The sequence below is a fragment of the Aphelocoma coerulescens genome, chromosome 25, assembly GCF_041296385.1.
Source record: "Aphelocoma coerulescens isolate FSJ_1873_10779 chromosome 25, UR_Acoe_1.0, whole genome shotgun sequence".
Taxonomy (NCBI): Eukaryota; Metazoa; Chordata; class Aves; order Passeriformes; family Corvidae; genus Aphelocoma; species Aphelocoma coerulescens.
Window position 1 is genome coordinate 1,236,720 of NC_091038.1, and position 11,242 is coordinate 1,247,961.

Below are 11,242 nucleotides of genomic sequence, written 5' to 3' on the forward strand. Positions count from 1 at the left end.
GCCCCTCCCCGGGGGTCCGGGGGGGGGGTCCCCGGGCGCGGCGAGCGCGGCGGGAGCGCGGCCGCTGCCCGGAACAGCCGCGTTCTCTCAATGGGCGAGGGTGGGAACGCGCAGGCCCCGCCCCCGGCGGCGCTGGCCAATGGGAGGAGGCGAAGGGAGAGCGGCGCGCTCCCATTGGTGGGATTGAAATGCGTTGTTTGGGCTCAATGGGAGGAGGAGCGGGGTGGGGGGGATTTGGGGCGGGGGGCGAGGGGGGAACTGGGGGAGTAATGGGGAGGTAATGGGGGACTTGTGGGGCTGGGGGCGAGGGGGGAACTGGGGGGAACTGGGGGAGTAATGGGGGGGTAATGGGGGAGTAATGGGGGACTTGTGGGGCTGGGGGCGAGGGGGGAACTGGGGGGGTAATGGGGGAGTAATGGGGGACTTGTGGGGCTGGGGGCGAGGGGGGAACTGGGGGGGTAATGGGAGAGTAATGGGGGACTTGTGGGGCTGGGGGCGAGGGGGGAACTGGGGGGAACTGGGAGGAACTGGGGGAGTAATGGGGGACTTGTGGGGCTGGGGGCGAGGGGGGAACTGGGGGGAACTGGGGGAGTAATGGGGGACTTGTGGGGCTGGGGGCGAGGGGGGAACTGGGGGGAACTGGGGGAGTAATGGGGGACTTGTGGGGCTGAGGGCGAGGGGGGAACTGGGGGAGTAATGGGGGACTTGTGGGGCTGGGGGCGAGGGGGGAACTGGGGGGAACTGGGGGGGATTGTGGGGCGAGAGGCGATGGGGGGCGAGGGGAAACGGGGGCGATTATGGGGTGGGGGGCGATGCACGAGGGGCGCTGGGGCAGGGGGTTTATGGGGCTCGGGGGTTATGGGGCGGGGGGCTGTGGGGCGGGATCAGTGCCCCCCACCCTTTTCACACCCTCCTGAGCGCAATCCCCGCCCCCGCCCCGAGCTGTGACCCCGGGGGCTCCTGGCGACCCCATTGTTGTGGGGTCCCTGTGTCCCCCCCGCCCCCGCAGCTGCCCCGGGGCTCCCGTCCCGCTCCGGGGATGATTTATGGGGTCGGGAGCTCCTTCCCGGCCAGATGGGGCTGCGGCAGCTGGGAAGGGGCGCTCGGTCCCACCTGGGCCTTTATGGGGCCGCCCCCTCCCCCTCTGAGCCCCGCGAGGGCTGCCAGGAGGGGGACGTGGCCCTAAAGGGGTTTGGGGGCCCAAATTTGGGGTTTGGGGGCTGCCAAGAGAGGGATGACGAACCCTAAAGGGGTTTGGGGGCCCTAAAGGGGTTTGAGGGCCCTAAAGGGGTTTGGGAGCTGCCAGGACAGGGACAATGGACCCTAAAGAGGTTTGGGGGCTGCCAGGATGGGCACAGAGGACCCTAAAGACAGCGAGGGATTGGGGTCCCCAAATTTGGGGTGGGGAGGGTGGCAGGAGGGGGCAGGGCTGGCGGGGTGCGGGGCTGGGGACAGGGAGGGGACACGGGGACACCCCCGGGGGACAGGGCTCAGTTTGGGGTCCCGAACTGCTCCTTTTGGGATTGGGTATGGGGTCAGCACCCCAAAAAAGGGGGGTTCTACCCCTCACTCCCAGTTTGGGGTCCCGAACTACTCCTTTTGGGACCGGGGATGGGGTCAGCACCCCAAAAATGGGGGGTTCTACCCCTCACTCCCAGTTTGGGGTCACATCCTGCTCCTTTTGGGACACGGAAAAGGGACAAAGATCCGTCCCCCACACATCATCCCCTGGAGAGGGACACGGGAATTCCTCTGGGAAGGGGCGGCCGAGCAGTTCCATGATTTCTGTCCCAAATCCAGGAGTGATCCCATGGGGTTTTATCCCAAATCCAGGAGCGATCCCGTGGGGTTTATCCCAAATCCAGGAGGATCCCGTGGGGTTTTATCCCAAATCCAGGAGTGATCCCGTGGGGTTTATCCCAAACCCAGGAGGATCCCGTGGGGTTTATCCCAAATCCAGGAGGATCCTGTGGGGTGTATCCCAAATCCAGGACCCTTTTCCCGGCAGATTTTCCCCAAGGAAAAACCCCAGTGGGACGTCCCCGATCCTACACAGCGGGAATGGGGTTTTCCATAGGGACGGAAAGGCGGGAAAGGAAGGGGAAAAAACCGGGAATAGGGGAAAAAAATGGGAATTGTGCCGGAAAAACCTTGGAGAAGCCGAGCACAAAGGCCGGGAATTCCCAATCTGCCGGAGCCGGAATCTCAATGAGGCCGGAGAGTTCCCATTGTCAGGGGGACAATGGGGAGCAGATGTCGGGGACGGGGCTGGGGATGGGGCTGGGCCCTAAAGGGGTTTGGGATCAGCCGGGATGGGCCCTAAAGGGGTTTGGGAATAGGGAAAAGCGACCCTAAAGGGGTTTGGGATCTGCCAGGATGGGGACAATCGATCCCAAAAAGGTTTGGGGATGGGGCCCTAAAGGGGTTTGGGAATGGGGCCCTAAAGGGGTTTGGGAATGGGGATAACAGCCCCAAAGGGGTTTGGGAATGGGAACGGGGCCCAAAAGGGGTCGGGAATCCTGGAATGCCGGGGGGCACATCCCAGTCCCTGAGCCATTCCCATCTCCCGAAAAGGCTGGAAATAAAACAAACCCCAAAAACCCAGGAGTTTGAGGGCTGGAAGTTTAATTCATTCCCTCTTTCCCAGTTTTCCTGGGATTTCTAAATCGGGAATTCTCGGGGGGAATCCAAGGGGTTTTTGGGTTTTTTTTCCCCGTTGTTTTCTTTTTCTGTTTTCAGGTTGAGTTTTCCTCCTTTTCCTTTTCCCCCCAAAAGTGCACAACGACACGGCCGATAAATTAATAGTTAATAATAATTAATAATAATTAGCGATAAATAATAAATAACAATAATAAATAATAATAATAACAATAATAATCCCATTTCTCAATAAATTAATTAATTCCATAAATATCCTCACGGCACGGAGTGGGGGGGAGAGGAGGGGAAGGATCTGGGGGGGAAAACGGGGGAGGCGGCTCCAGGAATTGGGAATTCCTGCTCCAGTTCCTCTGGGAATTCCTGCTCCACTTCCTCTGGAATTCGCTGCTCCATCCCTCTGGGAATTTGGGCTCCATCCCTCTGGAATTCTCTGCTCCATCCCTCCGGGAATTGCTGCTCCATCACTCCGGAATTTGCCGCTCCAGTTCCTCTGGAATTTTCTGCTCCAACCTTTTGGGATTTGCTGCTTCAACCTTTTGGGATTTGCTCTTGTCACCCTCTGGGAATTTGCGGCTCCATCCCTCTGGAATTGCAGCTCCATCCCCCTGGGAATTGCGGCTCCATCCCCCTGGGAATTTGCGGCTCCATCCCTCTGGAAATGCAGCTCCATCCCTCTGGAATTGTGGAGGTGCAGCTTGGGCGTGGCTCAGGTTGGGAATGGACAGACGGACACGAGCCGGGCGGCTCCGACATCCGGGGCGTGGTCTGGGTGATGGGACAGATGGACAGACGGACAGATGGACACAGGGGTGGACAGACGGACACGGGGATGGACAGATGGACATTGGGATGGACAGATGGACAGCTCAGACGTCCAGCACGTGGTTCAGGTAGGAGATGTAGCAGATGGCCATGGACAGATGGACACAGGGATGGACAGACGGACACAGGGATGGACAGACAGACGGACAGCTCAGACGTCCAGCACGTGGTTCAGGTAGGAGATGTAGCAGATGGCCATGGACAGACGGACACAGGGATGGACAGACGGACAGCTCAGACGTCCAGCACGTGGTTCAGGTAGGAGATGTAGCAGATGGCCATGGACAGACGGACACAGGGATGGACAGAGGGATGGACAGACGGACACGGGGATGGACAGACGGACAGCTCAGACGTCCAGCACGTGGTTCAGGTAGGAGATGTAGCAGATGGCCATGGACAGACGGACACGGGGATGGACAGACGGACAGCTCAGACGTCCAGCACGTGGTTCAGGTAGGAGATGTAGCAGATGGCCATGGACAGACGGACACAGGGATGGACAGAGGGATGGACACACGGACACGGGGATGGACAGACGGACAGCTCAGACGTCCAGCACGTGGTTCAGGTAGGAGATGTAGCAGATGGCCATGGACAGACGGACACGGGGATGGACAGACAGACGGACGGCTCAGACGTCCAGCACGTGGTTCAGGTAGGAGATGTAGCAGATGGCCATGGACAGACGGACACAGGGATGGACAGACAGACGGACGGCTCAGACGTCCAGCATGTGGTTCAGGTAGGAGATGTAGCAGATGGCCATGGACAGACGGACACAGGGATGGACAGACAGACGGACGGCTCAGACGTCCAGCACGTGGTTCAGGTAGGAGATGTAGCAGATGGCCATGGACAGACGGACACAGGGATGGACAGACGGACAGCTCAGACGTCCAGCACGTGGTTCAGGTAGGAGATGTAGCAGATGGCCATGGACAGACGGACACAGGGATGGACAGAGGGATGGACACACGGACACGGGGATGGACAGACGGACAGCTCAGACGTCCAGCACGTGGTTCAGGTAGGAGATGTAGCAGATGGCCATGGACAGACGGACACGGGGATGGACAGACAGACGGACGGCTCAGACGTCCAGCACGTGGTTCAGGTAGGAGATGTAGCAGATGGCCATGGACAAACGGACACAGGGATGGACAGAGGGATGGACACACGGACACGGGGATGGACAGACGGACAGCTCAGATGTCCAGCACGTGGTTCAGGTAGGAGATGTAGCAGATGGCCATGGACAGACGGACACAGGGATGGACAGACAGACGGACGGCTCAGACGTCCAGCACGTGGTTCAGGTAGGAGATGTAGCAGATGGCCAGGCGCAGGATCTCGATCTTGGACAGTTTCTTGTCCGGGGGCAGCGTGGGCAGCAGCCGCCGCAGCTCGGCGAAGGCCACGTTGAAGGCCTCGACGCGGATGCGCTCCCGCGTGGCGTGCGCCGTCCGGTACTTGGCCGTGGCGCGGCGCCGGCGCCGGCGCTCCTCGCGGCTCAGCGGCTCCTTCCGCGCCTCCTCGGCAGCGCGGGGCAAGCCCGGGCCCCCGGAGCCGGCCCCGAACGCGGGCTCGGGCTCGGGGCGCGCCGGGGGCACGGAGACGTCGGCCTGGTCCGAGTTCAGCATCATCGTCCGGCGGAAAGGGGATCCCGGGGGGCTGGGGAGAGCTCCGAGCTGATCCTGGGGGGATGAGGAGAACTTGGAACCGATCCTGGGGATCTGGGGAGAGCTTGGAACCGATCCCGGGGGGCTGGGGAGAGCTTGGAACCGATCCTGGGGATCTGAGGAGAGCTCGGAACTGATCCTGGGGATGTGGGGAGAGCTTGGAACCGATCCTGGGGGGCTGGGGAGAGCTCCAAACTGATCCCGGGGATCTGGGGAGAGCTTGGAACCGATCCCGGGGATCTGGGGAGAGCTCCGAGTGGTTTGGAGACACCTCTGAGCTGATCCCGGGGATCTGGAGACACCTCCAAGGTGATCCCAAGGATTCAGGGCCGCCTCTGGAAAAGCCGATCCTGAGGATTCAGGGACACCTCTGGAAAAGGTGATCCTGGTGATCTGGGGACACCTCCAAGGTGATCCCAGGGATTCGGGGACACCTCAGCGTCCTCGGGGTCGGGGTGACCGTCCCTGGCTCCCGGAAAGGCCTGTGGGGATTCTCCTCCTCCTCCTCCTCCTCCTCCTCCTCCTCATCACATTCCAGGCGGGAATTGGGGCATTTTCCTGGGAGATTGATTCCCAGGGGATGGATTTAGGATGGCGGCGAGAGGCATAAAAATGAAATCAAGGAGGTTTTTCCCGTGTTTTTGGGGTTTTTCCAAGGTCAGGACGTGGCTCCGGAGCCCTCAGAGGTCGGATCCCGCCGGGTCTGGAAAAGAAGGATCGGGAATTTCAGCTCTGGATGGAAAAGGAGACGTCGGGACACAGAAAAAATAAATAAATCAAGGAGTTTTTTAGTAAATAAAGGAGTTTTTTTCTGTGGTTTTGGGCCTTTTCTGGGGTCAGGAGCCCTCGGGGGTCGGATCCTGATGGGTCTAGAAAAGAAGGATCGGGAATTTCGGCTCTGGGTGGGAAAGGAGCCGGCAGGAGGCGTGAAATGAAAATAAAAATAAAAATAAAAATAAAAATAAAAATAAAAATAAAAATAAAAATAAAAATAAAAATAATTAAAGAAATAAAAGAATAGAAAAAGGAAAGGAAAGGAAAGGAAAGGAAAGGAAAGGAAAGGAAAGGAAAGGAAAGGAAAGGAAAGGAAAGGAAAGGAAAGGAAAGGAAAGGAAAGGAAAGGAAAGGAAAGGAAAGGAAAGGAAAGGAAAGGAAAGGAAAGGAAAGGAAAGGAAAGGAAAGGAAAGGAAAGGAAAGGAAAGGAAAGGAAAGGAAAGGAAAGGAAAGGAAAGGAAAGGAAAGGAAAGGAAAGGATGAAATAAAATAATAAAATAAATAAAGCAAAACAATAAAATAAAGTAAAATAAAATAAAGTAAAATAAAGTGGGATTAAAAATAAAATAAAATTTTTAAAAATTAAAAAATAAAACAAATAAAAAAATAAAAATAAAAATAAAAATAAAAATAAAAATAAAAATAAAAATAAAAATAAAAATAAAAATAAAAATAAATAAAACAACGCAAAAAATAAACTAAAATAGGAAAAGAAACTTGAATTAAATTTTAAAAAAATCCCCGAAGAAGCCCAAGGGTTTCCCACGGCTTTTCCCCGCCGGATCCCGGCTCCTCCGGGCGCGGGGGTCCCGCCGAGGGCGGCAGGTGGCGGCCGGGCCGGGGGTCGCGGAGCGCCGGGCGGGCCCCGTCTGGCAGCGCTGGCGGCGCTCCCGGCAGATGGAGCGGCCGCAGCTGCGCCCGCGGCGTCCGCGGGGAGCCCCGAGCGCCGCCCCGCCTCCTCCTCATCCTCATCCTCCTCATCCTCATCCTCATCCTCATCTTTATCCTCATCCTCATCCTCGTCCTCATCCTCATCCTCATCCTCATCCTCATCCTCATCTTTATCCTCATCCTCATCCTCATCTTTATCCTCATCCTCGTCCTCATCCTCATCCTCATCTTTATCCTCATCCTCATCTTCATCATCATCTTTATCATCTTGCTCTTCATCCTCATCTTTATCCTCATCTTCATCCTCCTCCTCCTCCTCATCTTCATCCTCATCCTCATCTTTATCATCATCCTCCACATCTTCATCCTCGTCTTTATCCTCATCTTCATCGTCATCTTTATCATCATCCTCATTTTTTTCCTCGTCTTCATCCTCCCCCTCCTCATCTTTATCCTCCTCCTCATCTTCATCTTCATCCTCATCCTCATCTTCATCCTCGTCTTCATCCTCCTCCTCCTCATTCTCTTCATCCTCGTCTTCATCCTCATCTTCATCCTCATCCTCATCTTCTTTCTCATCCTCATCTTCGTCCTCATCTTTATCCCATCCTCCTCCTCCTCCTCCTCCTCCTCCTCCTCCTCACCCTCCTCTTCATCTTTATCTTCATCATCCTCCTCATTTTCATGCTCCTCATCTTCATCTTCATCCTCCTCCCCCCCCCCCCCCCCCCCCCCGCTGCCTTTCCCTGGAAATCTGGGAATGCGCGGTCCAGCCCCGGCCGCACCCAGGGAAAACGGGGGAAAACTTGGGAATGGGAGACGGGAGCGGGAACGATCTGGGAAGGAAACGGATCCCAAAGGCCGCAGAGGGGCGGGGGAGGAACGATCCCAATCCCGCTCCAAGGGCCGGGAACGACGGGAATTCGCAGCCCCCCAAAAATTCGGGAAGAGCCGCCTGGCAGCTCCCAAAATTCCTGTGAGGGGGGAGGATTTTTCCCGCTGGTTCTCCCAGGGAAAATTCCCGGGGATTCGGGGTCTCTCCGAGGGACGGGGATTCGGGAATTTGGCCCCTTGAGAGGGAATTTCGGCGGGATCCCACGCCTGGATGGGCAGCAGGAGGCTCATCCAGAGGCTCGGGATGGTGGGAAAGTGAAGTTTCCTTCCCGGCTCCGCACGAACTCCCGGGCCGGGTTATTCCAGCGCTCTCAGAGGTTTTCCTTGGCCTGGAATTCCTGCTCCCAGCCGCTCTTGTCCCGTTTTTCCCCCCCCTCCACCCATTCCCGTATCCAGCCGCTCCAAGGATTCCTGCTCGGCCTCCGCTCGTCCCAGCAAAACCCCGGGAATTCTTCCCACCTCCTCCCTCACCCTTTTCCTCCCATTCCCGGCTTGTGGAGAGACGAAATTCCCGATAATTTTCCCGATAATTTTCCTTGGGAACTCAAAAGGGCTCCAAGACCCCAATTCCAGGCGGGTTCCTCTCCTTTTCCCTGCTCCCAAACCTCCCGGCGCCGCTTCCGAAGGGATTTGGGAGCCGAGCCCGGCAGTGGGATCGAGCCTTTTCCCGGGAATCCGGGACCGAATTCCCGCCCCGGATCCCGGTTTTTGACCCCGCTCCCATTCCCGAGCCCCTGGAAAATCCTTACCCCAAATCCCGCGACCATTCCCAGGCTCCAGGGTTTCTCCTGCAGCGGGACGGGGCTCAGGAAATCCCAGGATCTGGAATCCGCTCGGCTCATCCATCCATGGAAGAAGGACGGAAAAAACTTTCCCTGGAAGCTCCGGAGGTCCCGCTCTGGATTCGGGATGGGAATCCGGGAACAATCCCGGAATTCCCGGGGCAGCAGCGCCGCTCCGGAGCCTCCGAGGAGGAATTCGCCGCCCCCAAAATTCAATTTATCCACCCCGGGCCCGACCCCGGGAGCCTCATTGGCCTCTCTTTTCCTCATAAATATGGAAAACCGGGAATTCGGGATTCCATTGGCTGCGCGGGAGCCCCCGGGAGGGGCGCGCTGGATGCGGGCCGGGAAAAGGCGACAGCTGCGCCCGGTGCTCCGTTCCAGCGGGAATTCGGGCCGGGAAAAGGGGAAAGGGAGCCTGGAGCGGCATTCCTGGCTCTGGGAGATGGGAAAAGGGAGCCTGGAGCGGCATTCCCGGTGGATCCCGAGGGTCTGGGGACCCCCGCGGGTCCGGTTGGGGTGGCTGAGCCCGGAGTGGGTTCCCGGGAATAAAAACTTGGGAAAACGGGAAGAGGGAGCGCGGAGCTCCATTCCCCCGTCGCCGTCCCCGTCGCCAGCCCCGGGCTCCAGCGCGGTCGCAGCTGCTCCCGGAGCGGTCCCGGAGCCGCGGGCGGCGACATTCGGGGCTCAGGTGGCGACAGGAGCGGGCTCGGCATCGCCACCGCCGTCATCGCCATGGCAGCGAGCGGGGCCAGCGGGGACAGAGCGGGGAGAGAGGGGAGACAGAGGGACAGAGGGACAGAGGGACAGAGGGGGACAGAGGGACAGAGGGACAGAGGGACAGAGAGGGGACAGAGAGGGGAGAGAGGGACAGAGGGACAGAGGGGATAGAGGGACAGAGCGGGGAGAGAGGGGAGACAGAGGGACAGAGGGACAGAGGGACAGAGAGGGGACAGAGAGGGGAGAGAGGGACAGAGGGACAGAGGGACAGAGGGGGACAGAGGGACAGAGGGGACAGAAGGACAGACAGGGACAGAGGGACAGAGAGGGGACAGAGGGGACGGAGGGACAGAGGGGACAGAGGGACAGAAGGACAGACAGGGACAGAGGGACAGAGAGGGACAGAGGGACAGAGGGGACAGAAGGACAGAGGGACAGGGACAGAGGGACAGAGAGGGGACAGAGGGGACGGAGGGGACAGAGGGGACAGAGGGACAGAGGGGACAGAGGGACAGAGGGACAGAAGGACAGACAGGGACAGAGGGACAGAGAGGGACAGAGGGACAGAGGGGACAGAAGGACAGAGGGACAGGGACAGAGGGACAGAGAGGGGACAGAGGGGACGGAGGGGACAGAGGGACAGAGAGGGGACAGAGGGACAGAGAGGGGACAGAGGGACAGAGGGACAGCGGGGACGCAGCGGGCCCCGAGCCGCCCTTAAGGAGCTCCCGGCGGTGCCCGGAGCGGCTCCCGGCGCATTCCCGGCGCGGCCGCATCCCAAATCCCGAATTCCACCTCCTCACCCCCTTCCCGAGCCTCATCCCGCATCCGTCAGCCCAGATCCCAAACCCCCATCGCGATTCCCATCCCAAATCCCCCTCCCTGCTCCCCCCAGGCGCTGCTTTGGGATCATTCCCGGCTCGGGATGAGCGTCCCGCATCCATCATCCCAAATCCCAAATCCTCGTCCCGTATCCCCATCCCCACATCCCAAATCCACATCCATCATCCCAAATCCCACATTCCCAAACCCCCATCCCGATTCCCATCCCAAATCCCCCGCCCCGCGGCCCCGAGAGAATTTTTTGGGCTCGTTCCCGGCGCGGCCGCCCCCGCCTCTCCCGCAGCTGAGGCCGCGGGCTCCGGGCGCAATTCCAGCCGGGAATGAGCCGGGAATGAGCGGAGCCTTTCCCGCCTGCCAGCGCTTCCCGCCGGGAATCGCGGCCGCTTTTCCCATCCCGGATCCGCCTGGAATGGGATTTGGGGCCGCCGAGCTGATCCCAAAAAGGCGCCGGGGATTGGGGGACGCGGCTGGAATTGGGGCACGGGAAGGTCCGGCCGAGGGGGAAATCCCGGCCGCAATTCCCAAACTCCGGAAAAATCCGATCCGCGGGGTCACTTCCCATCCCAGCGGGAATTTGGGGCTCTTCCAGGGGGGATTTGGGATCTGATCCCGGGGAACGGGGCCAGGACAAGAGGGAACGGCCTCGAGCTGTGCCAGGGGAGGCTCAGGGTGGATATTTGGGAAAATCCCTCCTGGAAAGGGCGGCCAGGCCTTGGGAGGGGCTTCGGAGTCCCAGCAGAATTCCAGGATTCGGGAAGGATTTGGGGACGGCCGTCCCTCCCGGGCGGGCGAGGAAACTCATTTTGCTCATTCCCCACATCCCCAGTCCCGGGAATTTTCGGGATTTGGCCCTTCCGGGAGGTTCTGTGACTCTTCCCGGGATTTCGCTCATCCCCCAATCCCGGCGATTCCCGGGATTTGTCCCCTGGCTCTTCCCGGTGGCTCCGGGGCCGCATTCCCGGTGCTCATCCCTCTTTTTTTTTTTTTTTGCCCCTGGCTTTGTTCCCTTTTCCCAAAAATCCCCCAAGCGCCAGAAGCTCGCGGTCCCAACACGGCGGCGCCCGCGGCTCATTCCCGGCTCCAGGCTCATTATCCCGAATTCCCGATTCTCTCCCGCCCATCTGGCCCCGCTCCCCTTCCCGGGCTTTGTGTCCTTCCCATCTGTTATCCCAA

General features: G+C 59.1%; 1 protein-coding gene across 1 annotated transcript; it reads right to left on the minus strand.

Moving 5' to 3' along the window:
- Nucleotides 1–4,778: 4,778 nt before the first annotated feature.
- Nucleotides 4,779–5,129, minus strand: NHLH1 (nescient helix-loop-helix 1). The gene has a single exon (XM_068995016.1). It carries the CDS (start codon nucleotides 5,127–5,129, stop codon nucleotides 4,779–4,781), a length of 351 nt encoding a protein of 116 aa, XP_068851117.1.
- Nucleotides 5,130–11,242: the final 6,113 nt, after the last annotated feature.